This window comes from Haplochromis burtoni, unplaced genomic scaffold (genome assembly GCF_018398535.1).
Source record: "Haplochromis burtoni strain Fernald_Lab_line unplaced genomic scaffold, NCSU_Asbu1 Contig_413, whole genome shotgun sequence".
Lineage (NCBI taxonomy): Eukaryota > Metazoa > Chordata > Actinopteri > Cichliformes > Cichlidae > Haplochromis > Haplochromis burtoni.
In genome coordinates this window covers 77,733-100,161 of record NW_024582774.1, presented here as the reverse complement: position 1 = coordinate 100,161, position 22,429 = coordinate 77,733, and the positions used below count along the sequence as shown (strand labels likewise).

At 43.7% G+C, this 22,429-nt stretch overlaps 1 protein-coding gene across 4 annotated transcripts; it reads left to right on the top strand.

The window, feature by feature from the left end:
• The first annotated feature begins 337 nt into the window (after positions 1–337).
• On the top strand, positions 338–22,412 carry mlsl (malate synthase-like). 4 transcript variants are annotated; one of them, XM_005944942.2, is made up of 18 exons: positions 338–556; positions 655–703; positions 999–1,099; positions 1,881–1,920; positions 3,331–3,455; positions 3,525–3,743; positions 4,332–4,422; positions 5,057–5,133; positions 5,312–5,422; positions 5,507–5,566; positions 6,239–6,395; positions 8,603–8,801; positions 13,428–13,506; positions 13,599–13,691; positions 14,045–14,117; positions 14,207–14,274; positions 16,908–17,032; positions 20,683–22,412. In XM_005944942.2, exons 5-18 carry the CDS (start codon positions 3,339–3,341, stop codon positions 20,846–20,848), a joined length of 1,635 nt encoding a protein of 544 aa, XP_005945004.1. In that variant the 5' UTR covers positions 338–556; positions 655–703; positions 999–1,099; positions 1,881–1,920; positions 3,331–3,338; the 3' UTR covers positions 20,849–22,412. The 4 variants fall into 4 exon arrangements, with proteins under 4 accessions (XP_005945004.1, XP_042069000.1, XP_042069001.1 ...); XM_042213066.1 differs by having other exon boundaries at positions 655–1,099; XM_042213067.1 differs by having other exon boundaries at positions 338–703.
• The last annotated feature ends 17 nt before the right edge of the window (positions 22,413–22,429 follow it).

The window sequence follows — 22,429 nt, the reverse complement described above, 5'->3', positions numbered from 1 at the left end:
ATCCTTATAGAATATGATGTAACACTATAGATCAACTTAGCTCAGAATATATAAAGCATATAAACAATTACAGCAAATGATGCAACAAACACAGCAGCTACTGATCCAAAATCACTCAAAGCTTCATAGAACTGGAACATTTATTTGTTTATTAATAACTCATGAAAGAATAAAGTTACGTTGAAACCAAGCACACCATTGTTTTTCTTGTGACATTACCAATAAGTTTGATGTGTCACATGACCCTCTTCCTATTGAAAAACAAAAGTTGTATCCAAGATGGCCGACTTCTAAATGGCCACCATGGTCACCGCCCATCTTGAGGAGTTTGCCCCTCACATATACTAATGTGCCACAAACAGGACTTTAGTATCACCAACCATTCCCATGTTATTACGCTGTATCCATATAAATGGCCCACTCTGTACAAAGTCCTTATTTAATGTGTGCAAGGTGACGAGAGGAAATGGGGCAAACGTGAGAATGAAGAAAAGGGCGAATGCATTACAACAAAATGAGAATGAGGACACCCCTCTAACCCTACGTTATGGAAAAGGTGAGTGTTGTTTATGATGTGCTCCTTTTGTAAAACCGTATTTTCACCTTTGAAATGTGTGTTTTTGGCATTGATGGTGCATCTGCTTTTCTTTGTAGCACCTTTTATGGTTCACCTCCCTTCCAGGCTGCTATTTGATTCAAATGGGTTGGTGTGTTTTTGATTTGTATTGTATGTTTTCCCTGCGCACTTACTATAAGAAGGAAGGCATTTCCCCCAACTTACAGAGTGCCTCAGTACTGTCCAGCAAAAGCAGATAACATCCAGATAACATGAGTGTTGTTCTTTATACTTGACCCACTACATGCCAAACTCAAGAGTAACTGTCCAGAAAAACCACAGTTTTGCTCATTACACATAAATAACATTGTTCATTTGAGCATGTGGCTGAATAGTGTTTACTGTATGTTTGACTGGCTGCATGCTGAATTTCCACTTGTAGTTAAGGACTTTCAACTCTGAATACAAACAACTGTGTTGCTGTTTAACTAGTCGTCAAAGTCCACGTCTGTGGAGTGAGCAGAGCACCGTCACTGCACGTCTGTGAGTACTCCTTTATTCTGCAGCTAAACAGACATGCACCGTACTGAATGTAGCTTTATGAGCAAAACAGCTGCAGCGATGGAGAGATGTTATTATGGAGTTTGAACAGCTTCATGAGATGTGCAGCAGCTGTATCTTGGTGCAGCATTTCCAGCTGGGATTACTGTGCTGTAGGCTGCACAGTAATCCAAAGTGTCTGTTTTTGAAATGAAATGATTATTTTTCTCAGAACTGCACAGTGTGTGAAATATTGTGTTATTAATTCATCAACAAAAATGAAGCCAAAATCAAATAACAGTGAGAAACTTGTTATGGTGCTGGGTCCTTTACCCTCTTCTACCATTAACCTTTACTCTTGTAGTTGTGTTTATTATTGTATGTTTCTGCTTAATTAGTTCTTTCTTCTGGTCATTTTGAGTGTTTTATTTTAGCTTTTCCCCTCACGCTTTTATGCTTGGTTTTAATTCTGTCTCCTTATATAACTAATTATTGCTCATTGTTTGAGTTAAGTCCCAGAGGCTCAGTCTTCCTGTCCTACTGTCTTCTGTGTGTTGTTAATTCTCTGTTTCTGTTGCTCTTTTTGTTACTTCCTGATTTATTTTGGTAGCTTCTGTCTCATTTGTCTTCTTGGATTAATTCCAGCAGCATCTCATTATTCTGGTTTCCCTCGTGTACATTTACAGCCTCAGTCCTCCCTTTCTTTCTTCTCCTGTTGTAAAGTTCTTTTGTTTGTATCTTTTCTGTCAGTCAAAAGATTTCGTTTGTTGTTCTCTTTTCACAGACTCAGAGTTTCGGGAACTTTGCATTCAGCCAAAACAAAGGTTTGTGTTTAGTTTACAACTGTCTGCTGGTGATGGTCTCATCTTATCTTATCTTATCTTATCTTTCTCTAAATAAAATCCAAGTGAATAATGAACATGATGAACAGCTGCAGAGCTACAAGCTGAAATGTTGACAAACCCTGTTTGGTCTTTTTCTGGTCGTACTGCCGTGGACTTTGATAGCATGTTAAACGAGTCTCAGATGTAACTCTTTTTGATGTTATAGAGGTTGTCACACTTAACGATAATTCGTTCATCAACTGGATTTGATAAGGAGGACCTGGCTGCTACTTTCATTACTTTTCATCAAACGTTTTTTGAATTCTTCAACTGACCGTGCAGCAAAGATCCACCTGGTGCTCCTGCCCCACACAAATGTGTGACTGTGACTGTGCTGCTGTCCAAGCAGTCAAAGGTGCAGCTGTTGCTGAGGAAGGAGAGTCTACAGAGCCTGATGAACCAAGAGATAAAGCACAAACATGATATGGTCTCAACAAATTAACGTGACAAACGTTTCTTCCTGCGGTCTGGAGAAATATGAGATCATTCTGTTCTGACGTTTGCTGTTTCACAGGATTTGGCCCAGAGACTCATACAGTGTTCCTACAACTGGCAAAACAAAGCCAGGACCTGGTCACCATCATTAAACTGCTGCTTCATTGAAATATTTCATCCTGACCTGAAACCTTTCCAGGTTCTGTTTTGAGTGCCTGCCACATAGTTTGTGCCAGAAACCATTAACATAATCTATGAAATTCACAGGTAGTTCATCTGAGACCCCTGATTCTGCAGCACTGCTAAAGGTCCTCATGCCTTTGACCAAACACCAAGTAATTAGGGTTAAACCTCGTGCTCTGCCAACAGAAGCCATCGTAAACCTTGCTTGCAGTCACCTTTCATTTCTGTGCCACCTTGTGGAGCCCACATATGAAGCAGTGCGTCCCTCTACAGAAAATATGCAGACGCTGCACTTCTGACGTCACTAAGCTGCACTCTGTCAAAAAGTACTTAGTAGCATCAGCACACTGTGCTTGAACTAGCTGTTGCTGGGAAACTGAAAAATGTTCAGTAATATTTAATCTGGTTCTGTACACAAAGACTTTATGCAGCGGGTTACAAGGAGCGGTTACTCTCAGCCCCACAAACAAGCGTCCTGAGAAAAGGACAACACCGAAGCCAAAACGGATTCTTTGCTCCTGTCACAGATTGTTTTCACAGGCTGCCATGTTATCTTTACCTTTGAGTGATACAAATATATCTGTGCAGTAATAACCTTTCTTGCTGCTTAAATGACTAGACAACAGACTGTTTACTGGTCTGCATTTTAACTGGCAACACCACCTTTCTTTATGCGGGGGGGGGATCCCAGGGACGTTTCGAATGGTGCTGAATACAAATCTTTTTGTCCAGTGTGCAGTATGGAGCTGTGTCCTTCTCCTTTAGGCCTGGAAGAAGAATGTGCAACTCTTTTTACCACTGACTCCCTCCACTTCCTGCATGAGCTGATTTCCACATTTGATGAGGAGGTGGACGAGGTAGGACAGCCAAAAAACCTCTGTGAATAAACGAAGGACTTGTTTGAGTCAGGCTGATTCTCTCTTCAGATTCTACAGCTGAGAGTGTCTAAAAAGGCCCAGCTGGATCTCACAGGTGATCTGCCAAGCTTCCTGGAAAGCACCAGACACATCAGGAGAGACCCAGACTGGAAGGTCCTTCCCGTCCCCTCAAGGCTCCAAAAGAGACATGTAGATATTGGAGACTTGGCACCCTGCGATACTGAGCACTTCATTAAAGCTCTTCTGTCACCAGCACAAGGCATACAGGTGCTACACAGGTGCAATAATGCAGAGCTAAAGGTGTAATGTTCACTGCTAACACTGGGTTTGCTCATGTCAGTGTGTTTTGTGTTGGTTTCAGCATTATTAAACTCACAATTCCAAAAAAGGTCAGACTTGTAAATACAAACAGCATGTAATGATTTGCTAATTTCATAAACCTGTTTTACTGACAACAGAACATGAAGCGTTTAAAACAACAGAATTTACCATCTGTATAGGATCATAGTTGCTCAACAGTCCTTGGTCTTCTTTGGTCACACATTATTTACATTGGTGAAATTTATTTATTTGGTTGTTTCAAACAGGTGAATAAAATGGGGAGGAGTTAGCTGAACCAGAACCAAAACCCTCGCTAGATTAGTTTCCTCTTAGACCGTTTAATCGAATGTCTGCCAACCAGTTTGAACACTGTTCACCTCCCAGCTGCAGTCTGGGTTGGTAAAAAAACCGAATTCTTAATATTGATTTTTTATAATCATGTCTGACATCGTTACCTAAATTTCTATATTAATGTTGTTTCTTCTGAGTCATTGCTGACTTTTTTTCTTACAGAGCTCTTTTTGGTTTCTGCAGGTTGACTTTGATGATGGAAACTGCCCGACGTATTACAACCAGATCAAAGGCATTTACAATGTTTTTAAAGCAGTGCATAACCTGTTTCCCAGTAAGAGCTCTACTTCACCTTTATCTTCAGTTTACTCTGAGAGACACAGTCCGTACAATCTTAGTAAAAAGAAAGAACATTATATTGTCTTTACTCGTCCGCCTTCACATACATATGAGCTTGAGTGACAGCCAGGCTTAATCCATAGGGTTTAATATGATATCTTTCTACACTGTGCAGCTTCACCTCTTTTGGGAAGAACTTCTAGAAGGTTTAGGAGTATATTTATGGGAATATGTTACCGTTCTTCCAAAAACACATTTGTGAGAAGGAGCAAATCTGAACGTGAAGTTTAGAGGTCTGTAGCTGCTGTCTTTGCAGAAAGTTGGTGACTTCTGCACACTGGGCCACATGACCCTGCTCTGTAATTTTACCCGGGCTACCACTTTGTTTCTGTTGTTCTCGTCCACTCCTACTTTGATATAAGACTTGAATGTGGAATATTTAGCAGCAAGGAAATGTGTCCTTCATCCTCTCACTGTGCTGGAATTCCCTGAGCTCCTGAGAGTAACCCTTTGACTTTTTTACATTGAAGTTTTAACTTGTAAATCTGTAGAAAAATCCTTTAAAAAAGCTGTTTTTATTTTTACCATGTTTTCTCATAAGCTATTCCTCTGGCGTCCTTCGTCTGCAGATGTTCCACATGTATCTCAGGCTCCCGTGCTGATGCTGCGTCCCCGTGCGTGGAATATGGTGGAGCACAACATGATGGTAGTATTGAATTTTCATCAGTTTGTTACAGTGGTTGTTTTGTTGGAAGCAATCAAATGTGGTCTGAATACATAGACATGAGGGGCACAAATTCACTGAAATAACAGAAGTGGCACTAAGGATCATATACATGAAAGGACTGGTGAGGAAAACAACACGTGTGCTTTTCTGTGGTCAGGTGGAGGGGAAAGAAGCTCCTGGCCCGCTCTTTGACTTTGGGCTCCTCATGTTTCACTGTGGAAAGGCACTGTTCGAACACAAGAGTGGACCCTTTTTCTACCTGTCCAAAGTAACACACGTGCAAACCTACATATGTTCAAACATGCTGATGATTTCATTTATCTGGGTTTGCACTGTTACCTTTGTTCTGTAGGTGGAGGGCTACATGGAGGCCAGACTCTGGAACAAAATATTTCTTTGGACACAGCAGAAGGTTTGCACTGTTTTTGGTCTTTATGTATAAACTTGTTTTTGTACTATGTCTTGTGTTTCTGGCTTGTAGCCGCTGTGCACTGGCCCTTCAAGCACTGACAGCAGCCTAACACCGGCCTGCCACCTACCTTCCCTGTGCTCTCATGCACCTTGTAGAAGAGAGTTTAATGTGGAAGAAGTGGTTGATAAAGACTGACAAACAAAAGAGAAAAAAGATGGAGCTGAAAAGCTAAAAGCTCCTTTATCCTTTAACCTCAGGCCCTCTACAAGAGGCCGAGGTGAACTGAAGGCCGTGTGCAGCATCTTCGGTGTTTCTGGGACTTCTCTGGACAGACACATGTCATTCCTGGGATCTACTGAACCCCAGGAACTGTGTACCAAGTATATATAACAGTTATATATAGGTATATAGAATTATGTTGAATCTGAAAACACATCAGATCTCAAAACGCAGGCTGTTAGTGCAACAAACTCTTTGACTAACCAATGCACTCTCCTCTCCAGTAGCCTGGTGTAAACTGTCCAAAGCGTGATCCTTCTGTTCTTGTCCCAGTGTTACAGGGACATGCTAGCCAGGACAGTCCCACAACAGTTAGAGCCTAAAGGGACTGGATGCATTGTTGACTGCTTCTATATACGTATCTGACTGAATCCATGTCTCACATGTGTCTAGCTGGGTCTTCCTCTGGGCAGCATCAAGGCCACAGTGCTGATTGAAAATGTGTTAGCAGCCTTTGAGATGGAGGAGATTCTCTATGAGCTGCAAGAGCATTCAGCAGGACTCAACTGTGGCATCTGGGATTACTCAGCCTCCTTTGTCAATAAGTTTGGTGAGTTGAAAATTCTAGATTGTAGTCTGTGAAAAATCTGGACCCCACGCAGCGTTCAGGTGACTGTTTTCCGTTTCTTTTATTTAACACACAGAAATGTTTCTTTGTGGTTTGGCACCGAGGTCTTTGACAGGCAGTCAGCTTTGCATCTGACTCCACACTCTCAGGTCTCTAGTCTCAGGTCCCTGGCGTTACTAAAAGGAAGGAGACCTCGTTAGCACAACACCTGCCTCATCAGCCTTTCCTGCACTGCCCCTTGAGCCCCCTGCACCACCCCTCCATGGCAGCAGAGCCAGAGACCACACCGCCTCACTGAGGCCGGGGCCGCATCCGGCCAAACCTAGACCCATCGGTCAAAGGGCTGAGGGAACCGCCTAACCTCCTTTTTGGTCTTGGGATGGGGCAGGATCCAATGGCGGCCATGTCCTGCGCCTGTGGGCGCACCTGCATGCCTCACAAGTGGTAGCCCAAATGCCTGGGGCAGCTCCAGCACTGCAAACAACAGAGGGGCTAGCCAGCACTCTCAATTGCATTCATCCTTGTGAATGAACTTATGGACTTTTAAGTCTTATTCAGCTGCTCCACCAGCCCGTCACTCTGAGGATGGTAGACGCTGGTCCGAACAGATTTAATGCCCCCTAATTTTTACACCTCTTTTAGTGTGTGAGACATGAATGATGTGTGCTGGTCAGTCAGTATCTCTTTCAGGATGCCGGCCCGGGAGATGAACTGAAACAGTGCCTGCAGCACACTCTTTGCAGAAATGGTGTGCAGTGGCAATGCTTCTGGATATCGCGTTAATAATACACCAGAGCTAATACAAAGTGATAGCCACTTGCACTCTGGTGATGGCCCGATTAAGTCCATACCTAAGCGTTTAAATGGGATCGCCCTTAATCGCAGTGAGTGCAAAGGCGTTTTTGCAATGGCCGGCTGGCTAACCAACTGACATTCGGGGCTGGATGTGGGAGTGGGAAAGAACGGGTTTGGCAGCCGTGCGCTGGGTGGCTGTGAAACTCGTTCTTTCCCACTCTGCCAGCCGACCGGCTGGCTGCCCCACTCTGCTCCTTCTGCCATGGCTGCCAGGTGGACAGCCAGGGTGAGCGCAGCCTCCAGGCTCGCTGACCAATGGCAGTGGAACCGGGCAGCCTCTCCACGAACTGCTCGAAGACCACCTTTGCCAACACATGGGCCTCACCCTCTGATGGCTCAGGCTGCAGCCACCTCATCACATCATGCAATTTCCAGGCCCACGTGAATGGCCAGTCCTCCCCCTTCATCTGGCTGGCCCAGAACCACCAGCAATGATCTTCCAGGCGATCCAGCACAGCCGGACAGATGTCCCAGAAGTTACCTCGTGAGGCTGGTGGCAGGCGGTGCCGTCTGGTCCTCCCCTGACAACAGCGGCAGCAGCCGCGGTGCACCACTCTGCTGCAGGCCACTGGCACACCTCCCCTGTGGCCCAGAATGCCTTCAGGAAAACCTGTGGGTCATCACCTTTCCCCATCCAGTGCACAGTCACCTCCAGAGCAAGGGGGCAGCAACGGGGTCACCCTGACCATCCGCTCCAGCACCTGCATCTGCCCGTCAGCCTTTTTCCGCAGCTTGTCCAGCTGATGCTTCTGGGCAGCTGCCTGCTCGCGTTGCATGGCCACTATCTCTGCCAGCATCTGGGCCAGCAACTAAATCGGCTGCGCGGGCGGCGTGGCCTGAGGGTCGGACTGTGAAAAGTCTGGACACACAGAAATGTTTCTTTGTGGTTTGGCACGAGGACTTTTCCAGACAGTCAGCTTTGCAGCTGACTCCATATTCCAAAGTCTCTCGTCACAGGTCCCCTGCACCACCCCTCCACTGCAGCAGAGCTAGAGACCACACCCCTGTCATTTTAGGTTTTTTCCTTCATTTCTGCACCAATTCTTGTGAAACCACAGATCTTCTACTGAAATTCAGCTGATTTCCATATTGATATTAAAGCCATAGTACTTCAGATAATATAATAATCGTGATATTATGTTTCCAATCTAAATCTGACTACAAAATAATATTTTAGATTTCCTTTTAGTCAATATTCCTGGGACTTAAGAGTTAAACCGCAGCCTAGTGGAAACTTTAGTAACTCTTAACAGTCCAGCAACTTTTCACAGTACATAAAGTGTACAACAAAGGACATGATCAAAAAGTCAAACTGAATTGAAGACGTTCTCCAGGTCATCGACCAGCCTTCCTGTTGCCTGACCGCCATAAATACGTGAACATGGAGAAGCATTTTCTGCACAGCTACATGGATCTGTTGGTTAAGACATGTCATCGGCGAGGAGCACTGGCCACTGGAGGCATGGCTGCCCTGCTGCTGCCTGAAGACCCACTCAGTGACACCTACAGGAGAGTGTTGGCTTCTGTCACAAGGTAGAAATATCTCCCATTAGATACATGCATGCTCACAGCCTGAACATGCAGGCTTGTACATAGACTGTATGTGAAAAAGTGTTTTTCAGTTTCTAAATAAACGTGTTTATTATTTAGGGGAAAAAATCAATCCTACATGGCCCTGTGTAAAAAAAAACAATTCCCCCCTGTGTTGTACAGAAGACTTGCCCCAGCTAAGGTCACTGTTCATGACTCCACCATAAGAAAGAGCAAAACTGGCCTGCATGGCAGATTTCTAAGACGAAGACCACAGCTGAGCAAAAGGAACATAAAGGCTCGTCTCAGCTCTGGAAACATTCTGATGATCCCCAAGACTTCTGGGACGTCTGGGAACATACTCTGTGGACTGACGAGACAAAAGTTAGCTTTTTGGTAGTTGCGTGTCCCGTGACATCTGGCGTAACTGTAACAGAGCATTTAGGAAAAGGAACACCATAGCAACAGTAAAATATGGTGGTGGTGGTAGTATGATGGTCTGGGGCTGTGGCTTGCTGTGGTAAATGGAGCCATGAATTCTGCTGTCTACCAAAACATCCTGATGGAGAATTCCCGGCCATCTGTTTGTGACTTCAACTTAAAGTGCAGTTGGTCCTGCAGCAAGAGAATGGTCCACCTCTGAATGGCTCAAGGAAAACAAAATAAAGACTTTGGTGTGGCCTAGTCAAAGTCCTGACCTGAATCCAATTGATATGCTTAGGTTATATGACCTTAATCAGGTGGTTCATGCTTGAAAACCCTCGAATGTGGCTGAAATACAACAATCTTATGAAGACGAGTGGGCCAGAATTCCTCCAATGCGCTATGGAAGACTCATAGCCGGTGTTGGGGAGTAGCAGAATACATGTACCACCGTTACGTAGTTAGAATACAAACTATGAGTAACTGTATTCTGTTACAGTTACCGTTTAAAAAGGTGGTATTCAGAATACAGTTACTTTGCTGAAATAAAGGGATTACACGGCGGTCTTTTCCTGTTTCATATGTTCGGCTTTGCCCTCTCTATTTTCAGTTCCACGCTGGTGGAAACCCAAACAAAACAGGCATTAAGAGGCTCTAATGTCTGTGTCTCAATCTCGCCGCCCATGTCACCACTGCTTGCAGCAGCATAATGATGTGAAGAAATATTTTAAAAAATTATTCACAAAAATGATTTAACTCATTCACTGCCATTGACGTCTATAGCCGTCAATGGCAGTGAATGAGTCAATGGGTTTAACCCATTCACTGCCAATGGCTGGCAGTGAATGGGTTAATATGAAGGCAATAGGCAAAGCATGCAGCCTGATGGGCAGTGTAGTCCGTGCTGCAGGGAGAATGGACGGCCATACCCATTATGTGTCTGTGAGCGAGGGAGTACGAGCTGTCACTGAGCAGAAACGGGAGCTGGAAGCATGTAAATATAATAATAACCACTGCAGCCAAGAAAAGAGCCTGACGAGCCCAGCTGTAAGTAAGCTGTTAAGACTCGGCTGTACGCTGTGTTCGTGTTTTCCTCTGAAACAATAAGCTCCATTGGAGCAGCCTTTCAATGCCTCTGTCTAAAACTTGACCCAGACAACAAAGTAAAGCTAGTTTTCGGCTATAAGCCCGACACAAACCCGACGTATTAGCCAGAGGTCCCTTTACTACGGTTCGGAGCCTTTATATACCTATTCACACAGGGACATGTAGGTTTGGACTTATCCCCTTAAAAATAAACACATAGTTCTTGCGTGTTATCTTTGTCTAATATTTAAATTTGTTTGATCCACACAGCGTCAAAAGTATACATAAAGCATCAAAACTATATGCACCCCCACTAATATTTGATTAGCAATGACAAATTACTCCTTGACTAGATGCTTTTTTTTTAGCCATCAACAAGCTCCTGGCATTGTTTTTGCTAGATACCTGACCATTCTCCTTGGCAGAATTGGTAGAGTTTAAATGATTTGGTTTCCTGGTTCATAAGGATAAGCGTAGTCTACACATTTTCAGTAGTGTTGAAGTTGGGGCTTTGGGAAGGCCAATCCAGAAGTGTACAGTCCATTTCCAAAACTGCAGATTCCAGGATCATCAATTGAAACAATTGTACATAAAAATACATTTTTGGGGTGTGTCCCCACGTTGCCAAGGTCTGAAAGAAGACCCAAACTGCCATCCTTACATGAGAGAAAATGTGTTAGGATGTTCAGGAACAACCCAGGAACCACCAAGCTTACCTAGAACTGAAACACCAGTGTCACTGAAACACAGTGAAGAAAGTTCTACACCAACATGGACTGAAAAGGTGTCGACCAAGAAAGAAGCCTCTGCTCCAAAACCGGCTGCTTCAAGTCAGCTGAAATTTGCAGCTATCCACATGGAAAAGCCAAATGGCTTCTGGTGAACCATATTATGGTCAGACAAGAAAATGTTGCTCTTTTAGCCACAATGAGGAGAAGAAGAAGTGGGTTAGCTTCACTAGGATTAAGTTTAGCTTTCAAACCTAAGAATACTGCACCAGCTGCCAAGTATAGTGGCAGTACAGTCATGCTCTGAGACTGTTTTGCTGACAGTGGTACTGGTGCACAGTGGATAGAATAATGAATAAAACAGTTTTCACTCTGAATTCTTCCATTTCACCTTAATCCAACAGCTGACAGTCAAAACCTGGAAATAACCAGGTGGTCCAATAGAACAACTTACTCATCTACACATCAGAACTGTGATGGGAACGGACAAAGCAGGCTAACATTAAGCTTGTGGAATGGCCTTCCCAATGCACCCACCTAGGCCTCATTGAAAATTTATGAACTATGCTTATTAGTCAAATATGAAGCTAGAAATACACCAGAAGCTTGTGGATGGCTGCCAAAAGCTTCTGTTGAAGTACAACTTGCTAAAGCACATTTAAACAAATATTAATGGAAATCTATGAATACTTTTAACCCTGTATGTAGTTCTGACACTCTGAGCCTCTGTGGATTTCTTTCAGTAGATGTCAGCAGGGTTGGGTCTGTCATGCTTGGTGCTGTGGCAGGCAGGATGCAGAGGGATGAAAAACAAACTAGAAACTAAAAGCTAAAACTTGGAACAGGGAGTCGTGAGGGGAAACCAGAAACATGGAGAAACTCACAGCACATGGGTGTGGGAAGTGGAAAACACAGGGCGTAAATAGACAGAGAAGTAGCTGTCAGTGGCAGTGTCATGGTTGGTGGTCGACCACGTGGCCAACGGTACTTCACAGGGGCCCGGCAGAGGTGACGAACCTTCTCAGGGGGTTCACCCATCCAGCTCTGGTTTCTCTGGTCAGGCCTGCACAGGACTTGCAACAGGCTCCGGTGATGGGTGTCCCTCATGCTCAGGCAGCGAGGGACCGCCTGCCTTGACCTCTGCAGCAGGTGGTGGCATGAAGGCTGCAGGTGGCTGGACAGGCTCGGCTGATTCTCCAGCTGGCAAGGCTTTGATCAGTGGTTGTTCATCGATGGGCATGCCAATTTGCATATTAATGACCCATCGTTCCTTCAGTGGGCTGGTTTCAGTCATTGTGCAAAAGTACTGTTTATAAGATTGAAACCTGCAGTCAGCTGAGACTGAAGACGTCACCTGGATGAGTGATGAAACACTTCTCCCACTGAAAACGTCCAGATGAACAGAATCAACCTTTTGGGATAAACATACAACATAAATACACAAGAGGGTGATGAGGGAGGAGGAAGAAGAAACATATGGGGAACACAGCTGAGGCAAATACACATAATGGCAAGAGAGGAGGAAAACTGAACACACTGAACATAGGATGTGACACTGTCAAACAAACAGGAAACACTAAGACACATTAAAAATACCAGTCAACATATACTGGTCAAATACACAGCTAGACACAGGCTGGCAGGAAGGAACAGCCAGAAAAATCCCCCCGACCCGTTCCAGACCCTGACAGGATCCAGACCTCGACTTCTCCTTTGATTATGTACTGTAGTTAACGTCTTCAAGTCCTCACAACCTTCTGAAATCACCTTGATGCAAACTCAACCACTCAAGTAAGGAAATCTCAGGAAGTCGATCCCATTTTAATCCCCAGTGGATTAAAATCCCAGTCATTTCATATCCCAATGAGCAGAGCCCACTTTGTGATTTCCTTACCTGGATAATTGAGCATGCATCAACTGAAATTGTAAAAGTCCCCTGGATGCGTGACAGATGTTTCTCCCACAGAAAATAATACTTCCAGATGAACAGAATCAACTTCCTGGGATTCTGAAATTGTTCCAGAATTTGTAGATGGTGTTTTTTTATAGATTGGTGAACCTACCCCCATCTTTACTTCTTTACTTCTCCAGTACGTGCCATGTTACTGACATGTTGCCAGTTAGCCTGTGACTAAAATATGGGTTTCTGAGATTAGCAAATAGCATTTTATTTTTATTTACATTTTACAGTGTGTGTTTGTGTGTCAGTGTGCGTGGATAAGTGTGTGTGTATAACGTCTGTATTTGGTATATATGCATTTTATTAAACTCAAGAAATGTTCATTATTGTTTTCCCCCACAGGGTATAGCATATGAAAATATGACAATACATACAATCTGAATACATATTCAGTGATGTCCGCTGATCCAGTTGTGTTTTTCCACCTTTCAGGTTGAAGTTATTAGAGATTACTGCAGGTGTGGATGGTTTCATGGTATATGACCTAAATTTGGTTGAGCCCATGCAGAAAGTGAGCGCTGACACATATAAAGCTTTATATGCACATAAAGTTACAGTGATTGGCATATGTGAAAGTGTGTGGCAATTCTTCATCTTTTCCAGCTCTTCAAGGTCCACACCGAAGGAGATAACCAGCTTGACCAGCTCCGAAATGACGTGACTGTATTTCCTGAAGACTTGCTATCCATGCCTTCAGTTAGTGGTTGCTCTTAGTGAACTGCAGAACACACCTCAATAAACTTTTAACAGTAATATTACAGTTAGCATTACATTTAATTGATTGAAATACATCAGATTTTAGTGTGGGTAGGAAAACTTCATCAAACAGGAAGAGGGAGGCTTTCACATCTAGATGATGTTAGGCATGAGTGAAAACATCCTCTATACCAGATGCATACGATATAGTTTTCTGTCCACAGAATAACCGCTTTGCCTCATTTATTTTAGATGATGAATCAAACATTGTGTTCTTTTCCTAAAGATATTTAATTATAATTATATATATAATATAATATATAAAAAGTTTTGGTGTGCTGTATTCTTCGTAGGGAGGAGTCACGCTTAATGGTTTGAAGTATAACATTGCAGTTGGTGTGCTCTTTATTAATGCTTGGCTATCAGGTTTGTACTTTTATATTATCCATGGAAAAATGCTTAATGCACTAAATGCTATATACCTGTATGTGTTGATACCATTTTGTGTTTCTAAGGTAAAGGCCACTTCTTCTACAAAGGCCAGGTTGAAGATTCTGCCACAGCAGAAATTTCTAGATCGCAGGTGAGTTTTCAAAGCAAGCACCACAGAGCATATGTTGCTGAGATTCATGTAGAGCTTGATCTACACCCACAAGTAATTAGTATTTAGGATATATTTAAATGTTTTTGACAATGTTGTTTGGGAAACAAGCACATTTCTTTTTAAAATTTGCTCCAATAGATACATATTTAACACAGTGACTAAGATGCACCCTGTAATTTGTTTGTTTGTTTGTTTTTGTTTTTCATTCAGTGTCATGTGGCATGCTTCTTTCTCCTTTTAGCGGCATTTTTTTTAAAGTATCACTGAACAGGTTTTGCTTGTGGGTTAATTACTTCATGTACAGTCAGTGTTGGGAAGGTTACTTGTAAAAAAGTAGTTTGTAACATATTCCATGAAGTTACTTAATGTGAGTAACGTGTTCTGAATACTTTGGATTACTTGATATATTGTCATGCCTTTTACAGCTACATGAATGTACTATTGCTGTGTGATTTATTACTGTTACTGAAGGCTACCTGCAACCAAGCTAACATTGTTAGCTGAGGTTCGTTCATCGACTGCAGACTGTTAGACTTGATGGAGTAACAGTAGGTGGACATTAGGTAAGGCTGCACTTTTTGCAGCGATCTCATACAGAAAACTGTTTCTGTATCAGTAATATGTTTTCTTTCTGTCTGCTTCCAGAACTGCACATGATTATTTGCAGCTAGCAGGTTGTAATGCTGCCTTCATTAATAGTAATAAATCACACAGCAGTAGTACATCCAAGATACTGAAGTGGCACGTAACCCAGGTAGTTACCACAACTAAAACAAGCTAGCTGCAGTAGGCTAATGTTAGTTTTTTTTTTAAAAAGAACGTACTTCCAGATGTTTCTTCAGGTTGGAGTCTTTTGACGCTGAGAGCAGCTTGGTTGCTGGCAAACAGAGTTTGCATTGCACGGTCAGATTTCATCCCTTTCTTCTTTAAATGTGAAGTGTGTTGGAATTTCCAAGTAAGAAATGCATTCCTGCCCGTGCACTGCTGGCTCTGTTGTGCTGGACATTGTTCTGGTGTTCCCCAGGGTTCTGTACTGGGCCCCAAACTATTTCTTATTTATAAAAATACATTTGTAAAGTATCTGATATATTAAAACTGGTTTTATTTTCAGATGACACAAATAGTTTTGTTCTGGGGTAATCTAATGGAACTGCTGGGTATAGTTTGACAGGAACAAACTATGTAAAACCAAAATGATGTTATTTGTAAATCCTCAATTAAAGTCAAAGTGCAGATTGATCTAGATTGTGTGGAAACTGAAAGACTTCATGAACATAAGGGTCTTGGTGTAATACTGGATACAAAATAAGCTGGAAATCTCATATAAAACGTGTACAGAACAAAGTTTCAAGAAGCATTTCAATATTGAGTAAAGCAAAACACATTCTGGACCACAAATCACTCCACAGTCTTCACACTCACCGTTCACTGATTTCACCGTATTTGAATAACTGGGCACTCAGGTCTGGGTGGAAGTTTTTCTCAAATTTCAGCCTGTAAGATTCTGGCACTCATTAGTTGTTTTAAAGAGCAAATGTTCTTTGGCCAGTTTTTAGAAGGGCTGATTGAGAGGTGGAAAGACCGTCACATACAGCTGCTCCATCTTCATCTCTTACACATGAATGCCTTTGACCTCAAACTACTCCTGTTAACTCCACCTCCTTTATGCACACAGCTGTGGCTCCACTGTAGATGTACCTGTTTGAGGACGGAGATTTAGGCAGTGGGGCAAGATTACCAGCAACAGCACCCAGTTGAATTCCCTCTACAGGAGCTTGCTTACCAAACAACACCTTTCATCCAGCTTTGTGCACAGAGCTCCTTCAGTTATTTTATTCTTGACATTTAAGGATACAGGCACATGAAGTTTGTTAAGTGTGTAAGATTATCTTCCTATCAAACTTAAACTCCATCTACTCTAGTGTCCCCTGGGCTAGGGGTAACCTAGTCCTACTATGAAATGTAACTCCCCACTCTCAAGTAAAGGACAGCAATGCAGAAAAATTCAGGATGCCAGACAGCAGTGTGTTTGCTTCAGAGGTGAGCAATGCCAAAACAACAAAGACTTGAATAACAAATCTTCAAGGTCCATAAGCAATAACCAAGAAAAGAAATTTCAACCAATAACACTTCTCACTGCTACTAATCTGCTGCCAGCTGTTCTGTATGTACTGTGGATACGTATTTACAAACATTATTTAACTGCTGCTTATTTAACTGTTGGGTGCAGAGATGCAAAGTGGCTGTCAGCTGGAGGTTAACAGACCGCTGTCCATCCAATCATGCAATCCACATCTACCAACTTCCACCCAATAGAAGTGGAAGCTAATCCGCAGTCTCCACCTGTGTCACAGCATACACATAGACATGCACTCGTTCACACCATGGAAGAGGGGAAACTGCGTGCACCTCCACACACTCTGTCAGTGCGCCCAGGGCAGCTGCCATCACCAGGGTGTGAATGTGTGGATGTGTAAAGCGCTTTGGGGTCCTTAGGGACTAATAAAGCGCTATACAAATGCAGGCCATTTACCATTTAATGGGAGGAGCCAACTTAACATAAGCCGTGATCATAGATCATAAGAACATGTTTTGCTTTGTGTCTTTGTCAGGTGTGGCAGTGGGTCCGTCATCAGACCCGGCTGGAGGACGATGGCAGGGTGGTGAGCAGGCAGCTGGTGACTGACCTCATCAAGGAGCTCATCATGGACCTCAGTCCCCACTGTGGCTCTGTTAGGTAAGCAAATGCACCCTCTTTGAAGAGGTTATGGTAGGCGAGTGGTTCCAGTGACATCCTTCATTGAAGAATACAATATATATGTTTAATGCCTTCTTAATGTAAATAATAATTAATTTTTAATTGACTGATGAATCCTGTGTCCCAGGATATTTGCACCAACTTTTTGATTAAATGAGAGTTTTCACCATAATCTCAGCATGGAGAAGATTTGTCAAATTATGCTACTAATGCTTTTAAATTTCACAGAAAATGTGGAAAAAATGGAAAAGTGACAGATTCTTTTGGGATACCTTTCTATTGCTTCTTTTACTGCAGAAAGATTTAATGAAACCCGAGTTTGTCTTAGTCGCATGATTTCTTTTTTCTGTCATCAAATAATTTTTGTTGAGCCATAATCAACAAATATGCAGTTTTTTCAAGAGTGTTGGTCAGGGCTGTGCAGAGATGTTTGAGGGGGAGGGGGGGGGGCTCAAAGTTACCTGGACCCTGTTCAGGGAGGTCGCTGTGGTCTGCCCTCAGATCCACTAGCCACTGAGCATTGCCGTTATGGGTTGCGTCCTTCTCCCATATGCTCTTCCAGTATTGCTCCGTCTCCAGCCTTGGTGGTGCTGTTCTCTTATTGTTCCCTTGCCACTGAGAGTACACCTTTGCTGGTTCTGTGGAGAACAGCTGGTTTATTCTCCTGCCTTCTATCTCTCTGGTGTACCTCCTCAAGTTTCCAAGGCCTCAGGTATGGACAGCTTGCTGTATTTCTTAGGCACCTTCTTTGTCGCACCTTTCTGCAACTCCGTTAGTTGGCTAACCTCCCTCCGTGCTACTTTGATCTTGCCCTCTAGCCTCCTTCTCCATGGAGGGTACTGCCCCTTGTGGCTGTTCAACTTGTAGCCAAGCATCTCACTGATCACTGCTGCCGTATTGTAGATCAGCTTGTTAGTGTCGGTAATCGTGGTTGTAGGTATTGTCCGTAGTGCTGCATTAACATCATCTAGCAGACCTTCTGAGGGTACTTCACGTAATCTTGGTAACCGGCTACGGGGGATCCAGGTTTCAAGCTTGGCCATGATCCTATTTTTCAGGTCAGTTCCTCTCGCACTCAACGATCCTTCTCCTATCGCACTTGGGGCTATGTACCCAATCTCGGGTGGGGGTGATGATATCTCCCCCCTGACCTGGCGTCCTGACTCCTCCTTGCCGTAGCATTTGTGTTGTACCTCGTCAATCTCTAGCTGTGAGAGCAGTCCCTTCTTTCGAATGTTGGAACACTGAGCTACTAGTTGTTTCGCCGTCATTGTGGATGTTGGGTATCGAAGAATCCATAGGTCCGTCATCCTATTCATGTAGCCCCTTCCGCCGGGGTTACTTGCGTAGTAGCATTCCAACAACGCCCTGTTTTCATCTCTTGCCCACCGATGCCTTCTTGTTCCAGTAGCCCACTTTTCGTCAGGGTGCCCTGGTTCCTCAACACCTGACGCGGACCTTGTTGATCCGGGCGACGTCCGAGCCGGCATGCCTTCATATTTATCTGTCTCGCTCATGTCTGCGGTAGGACGCCAGGTCAGGAGGGAGATATCATCACCTCCACCCGAGATTGGGTACCGAGCTCCAAGTGCGATAGGAGAAGGATCGTTGAGTGCGGAGGTGGCTGATATCCAGAAATCCTACCAGTGGCTGGACAAAGCTGGACTGAAAGACAGCACAGAGGCACTAATCATGGCAGCACAAGAACAAGCTCTGAGCACAAGATCCATAGAGGCTGGGGTCTATCACACCAGGCAAGACCCCAGGTGCAGGCTGTGTAAAGATGCCCCAGAGACAATCCAGCACATAACAGCAGGGTGCAAGATGCTAGCAGGCAAGGCATACATGGAACGCCATAACCAAGTGGCCGGCATAGTGTACAGGAACATCTGTGCCGAGTATAACCTGGAAGTCCCGAGGTCAAAATGGGAGATGCCCCCAAGGGTGGTGGAGAATGACCGAGCTAAGATCCTGTGGGACTTCCAGATACAGACGGACAAAATGGTGGTGGCTAACCAACCGGACATAGTGGTGGTAGACAAACAGAAGAAGACGGCCGTAGTGATCGATGTAGCGGTTCCGAATGACAGCAATATCAGGAAGAAGGAACACGAGAAGCTGGAGAAATACCAAGGGCTCAGAGAAGAGCTCGAGAGGATGTGGAGGGTGAAGGTAACGGTGGTCCCCGTGGTAATCGGAGCACTAGGTGCGGTGACTCCCAAGCTAGGCGAGTGGCTCCAGCAGATCCCGGGAATAACATCGGAGATCTCTGTCCAGAAGAGCGCAGTCCTGGGAACAGCTAAGATACTGCGCAGGACCCTCAAGCTCCCAGGCCTCTGGTAGAGGACCCGAGCTTGAAGGATAAACCGCCCGTAGGGGCGTGCTGGGTGTTATATATATATATATATATATATATATATATATATATATATATATATATATAGTAATATATTAGTATCTATGTAATTATATTTAATATGTTCAAACATCTGTCTAAATAAATAAATTTGGGTAAATTCCCAGCTGATTAAACATGCAACTATTTTTCAGTGTATTGATTGTGCATTTTATTGTGCAACAGCTTTTGCACGACAAAACTCGATGGGTCAGTTGAGCTGTGCACCAGCTGTATAAGCACTGACAGCAGCCCCATTGGTTAATTTTCAAATTCATGATGCATGTATAACCTTTTAGAGTTTTCACTGAAACACCACATCCATGACACCTATAATTTCTGAACATCCTTAATTTGCTTATGATGCAAACACACCTTTTAGTTTTTGTTTTGTTTTTGTTTTGTTTTTTTACAGTTACTTTGACACATACCACCTTCCTAAGCATTGTTGTAGACCACGTACACCCTTTCATGGAAACAGTTTCAATAGTCCATTTGGCTTAGGAAGGTTCTTAACTGAGAGACACGACCTGAAAGTATCTGTGTGGCGACCATGATTAAAGTTCCAATTCTCCAAATACTAAGGAAAGGAGCTTCAGTGCTTATTGCCTCCCTTAGCATAGGATGCACTAGACCAGGGGTGGGCAACTCCAGGCCTCGAGGGCCGGAGTCCTGCAGGTTTTAGATGTGTCCTTGATCCAACACAGCTGATTTAAATGGCTAAATGACCTCCTCAACATGTCTTGAAGTTCTCCAGAGGCCTGGTAATGAACTAATCATCTGATTCAGGTGTGTTGACCCAGGGTGAGATCTAAAACCTGCAGGTTTTGGTTTTCCTAAACGTGCATGTTATAGCATATGTAAGATGATGTTTTCTTTTTCTTTTCTCGCTCTGATAAAATAGGGCGGCAGAGCAGGTCACCTAGCAGGTTGGTGGTTCGTTCCCCATCTGCATGCCAAATATCCTCGCACAGGACGCTAACACCAAGTTGCTCTCCGATGCATCCACCAGAATATGGATGTGTGTCAATTATAGACAGAAAACACTTATACAAGTGCATTGAAAATGTCTGAATCTGTGAGTGAGTGTTTGATGCAAGTTGTGTGCTCTGAGCAGCAAAGCACTATATAAAAACCAACCCATTTACCATTTATCATTGCAAGATAGCTGCAACATTTCTGCCAGAGGGCAGTCTGAATAAGCTATTTTCAGGATTTTATCTTTCTTTTTCAGACAGAGGTTACACACAGCAGCAAACATGTTCCAGGAGGTGATCGCAAAGAGACATTTTCCAGACTTCATCACTACCTACCTGAACCAGGACCACACCTTCCTCAGCTCCCAGAACGCTGAACCCATGCAAGCTCTGGACAAAGACCTGAGGCGATCGAAACTGTGAAGCTGTGGCACTATATACCTCTGTGTGTGCTGGAGGGGATAGACACATCTGACAGCTCAGATATTTAAACCCTACTTGAGACTGTCCTTTAATGGGTCACTGAACCACTATTACCAGATGTTTCAGGTCAAACCATTATGAGCTATCGAGGTCATCAGATGCAAGATGTGAGTGGGGGTTGAGGCACCTGGGAAGGGATCTCCTTTGTCCTTTATGTGTTTCATGTCTGCATGTCTTGTGTTGTCAAGTTCATGTTGTCGTGTCTGCGTCTCATTATGTTTCCTGTTTTATTTTGAAGAGGTCCTGTGTTCCTGTGTTCGATGTGTTTAGTTTTATGTTTCTCCTGTAACGTCGGTATGTGCATCTGTGTCAGCTGTTTCCCCATGTGTTCCCTCATTATCTTCCTGTGTGTATTTAGTCCGTGTGCTTTCAGGCTTTCCTTGTCTGATCGTCTGCAGTTTTTCCAGGCCACTCATGCTTCCATACCACATTGCAATGTTTAGAGCTTTTCTTGTCTGTTTTTCTATTCACCGGGGTTTTTCATGGTTCATGTTTCCTTTCTAGTTTACCCAGTTTAGGACATTGTTTAGTTTTGCATTTTGTTCACCATTTTATTTTTGTACCTTTTCCTGCCTCAATAAAAAGCTCATCTTCAGTTAAAGTTGAGTTGTGGTATGACCTCACCTGGGTCCACTCTTCACACTTCACACAGTTTGCCCCGGCAGACTGGACAAAGGAGGATTCCTCCTTCAGTCCATCTGTCTTCTTGGTCTAAAATGCAGACAGTACAACTCTGTATCTAACCAATAAAGGACATTCTTGGATGTCAATGTTCACATTTGGACTGACTGTAATTTGTTATTATCAGCACATCCTAAAAGCCTTTGTTAGGGTGCCTGGATCGTTGACCCAGTGTTTTGTGTTGATGGGTTTTTGAGTCTTGTTTAATCGTGACTGTTATGTTATCTAGTTGAGTTGATCTGTATTTCTAGTTGAGGCTGTTTGTTATTAGCTCTCGTCTCTGTGTCCTTCCCTCAGTGCTCGCCTGTGAAATCTGTCGCCCTCCCTCTCCTCCCTCTGTTCCCTGTAGTCAGCCACAGTCTTAGTGTGTTTAATGTGTTTCTTGTTTTAGTCTCACAGTGTGCTGCCCTGTGTGTTCCATGTTCAGCTCTGTTTCCTCTATCTTGTGAGTTGATTTTGTCTTATATATTGCTATATTTATATAGCAGCAAATCACAATCCCTCACTGACCCTGATAAAGATAAGTGGAAGAGGATGGATTGGATTTATTGAACAGGCCCCGCTAGTTTAGAGACTTATTCCTCATGAAGAACGAAACCAAGACAGAACATCTTCAACCGCTCTTTAACTCGCTAACGAGGGAAGCCTTGGTCAGAACCAGGCAGTGGAGCAATGCTCCTCACCTGTCTCTAGCCCAAATCTTTCAAAGAGCAGCTTCCTCGCAGCTGTTTATTGACATGACAGTTACAATACACATCACAGCACAAGCACCTCCCACCGCAAACCCCCCAATGGTTCTAAGACAAGGCACTGTGTGTGTGTGTGTGTGTGTGTGTGTGT

Excerpts from the sequence above, each read along its gene's own strand:
- mlsl (XM_005944940.3), top strand. Across the intron at positions 3,456-3,524 it reads TTGATGAGGAGGTGGACGAG|ATTCTACAGCTGAGAGTGTC; the intron begins GTAGGACAGCCA and ends TTCTCTCTTCAG. Across the intron at positions 14,118-14,206 it reads TATTAATGCTTGGCTATCAG|GTAAAGGCCACTTCTTCTAC; the intron begins GTTTGTACTTTT and ends TGTGTTTCTAAG.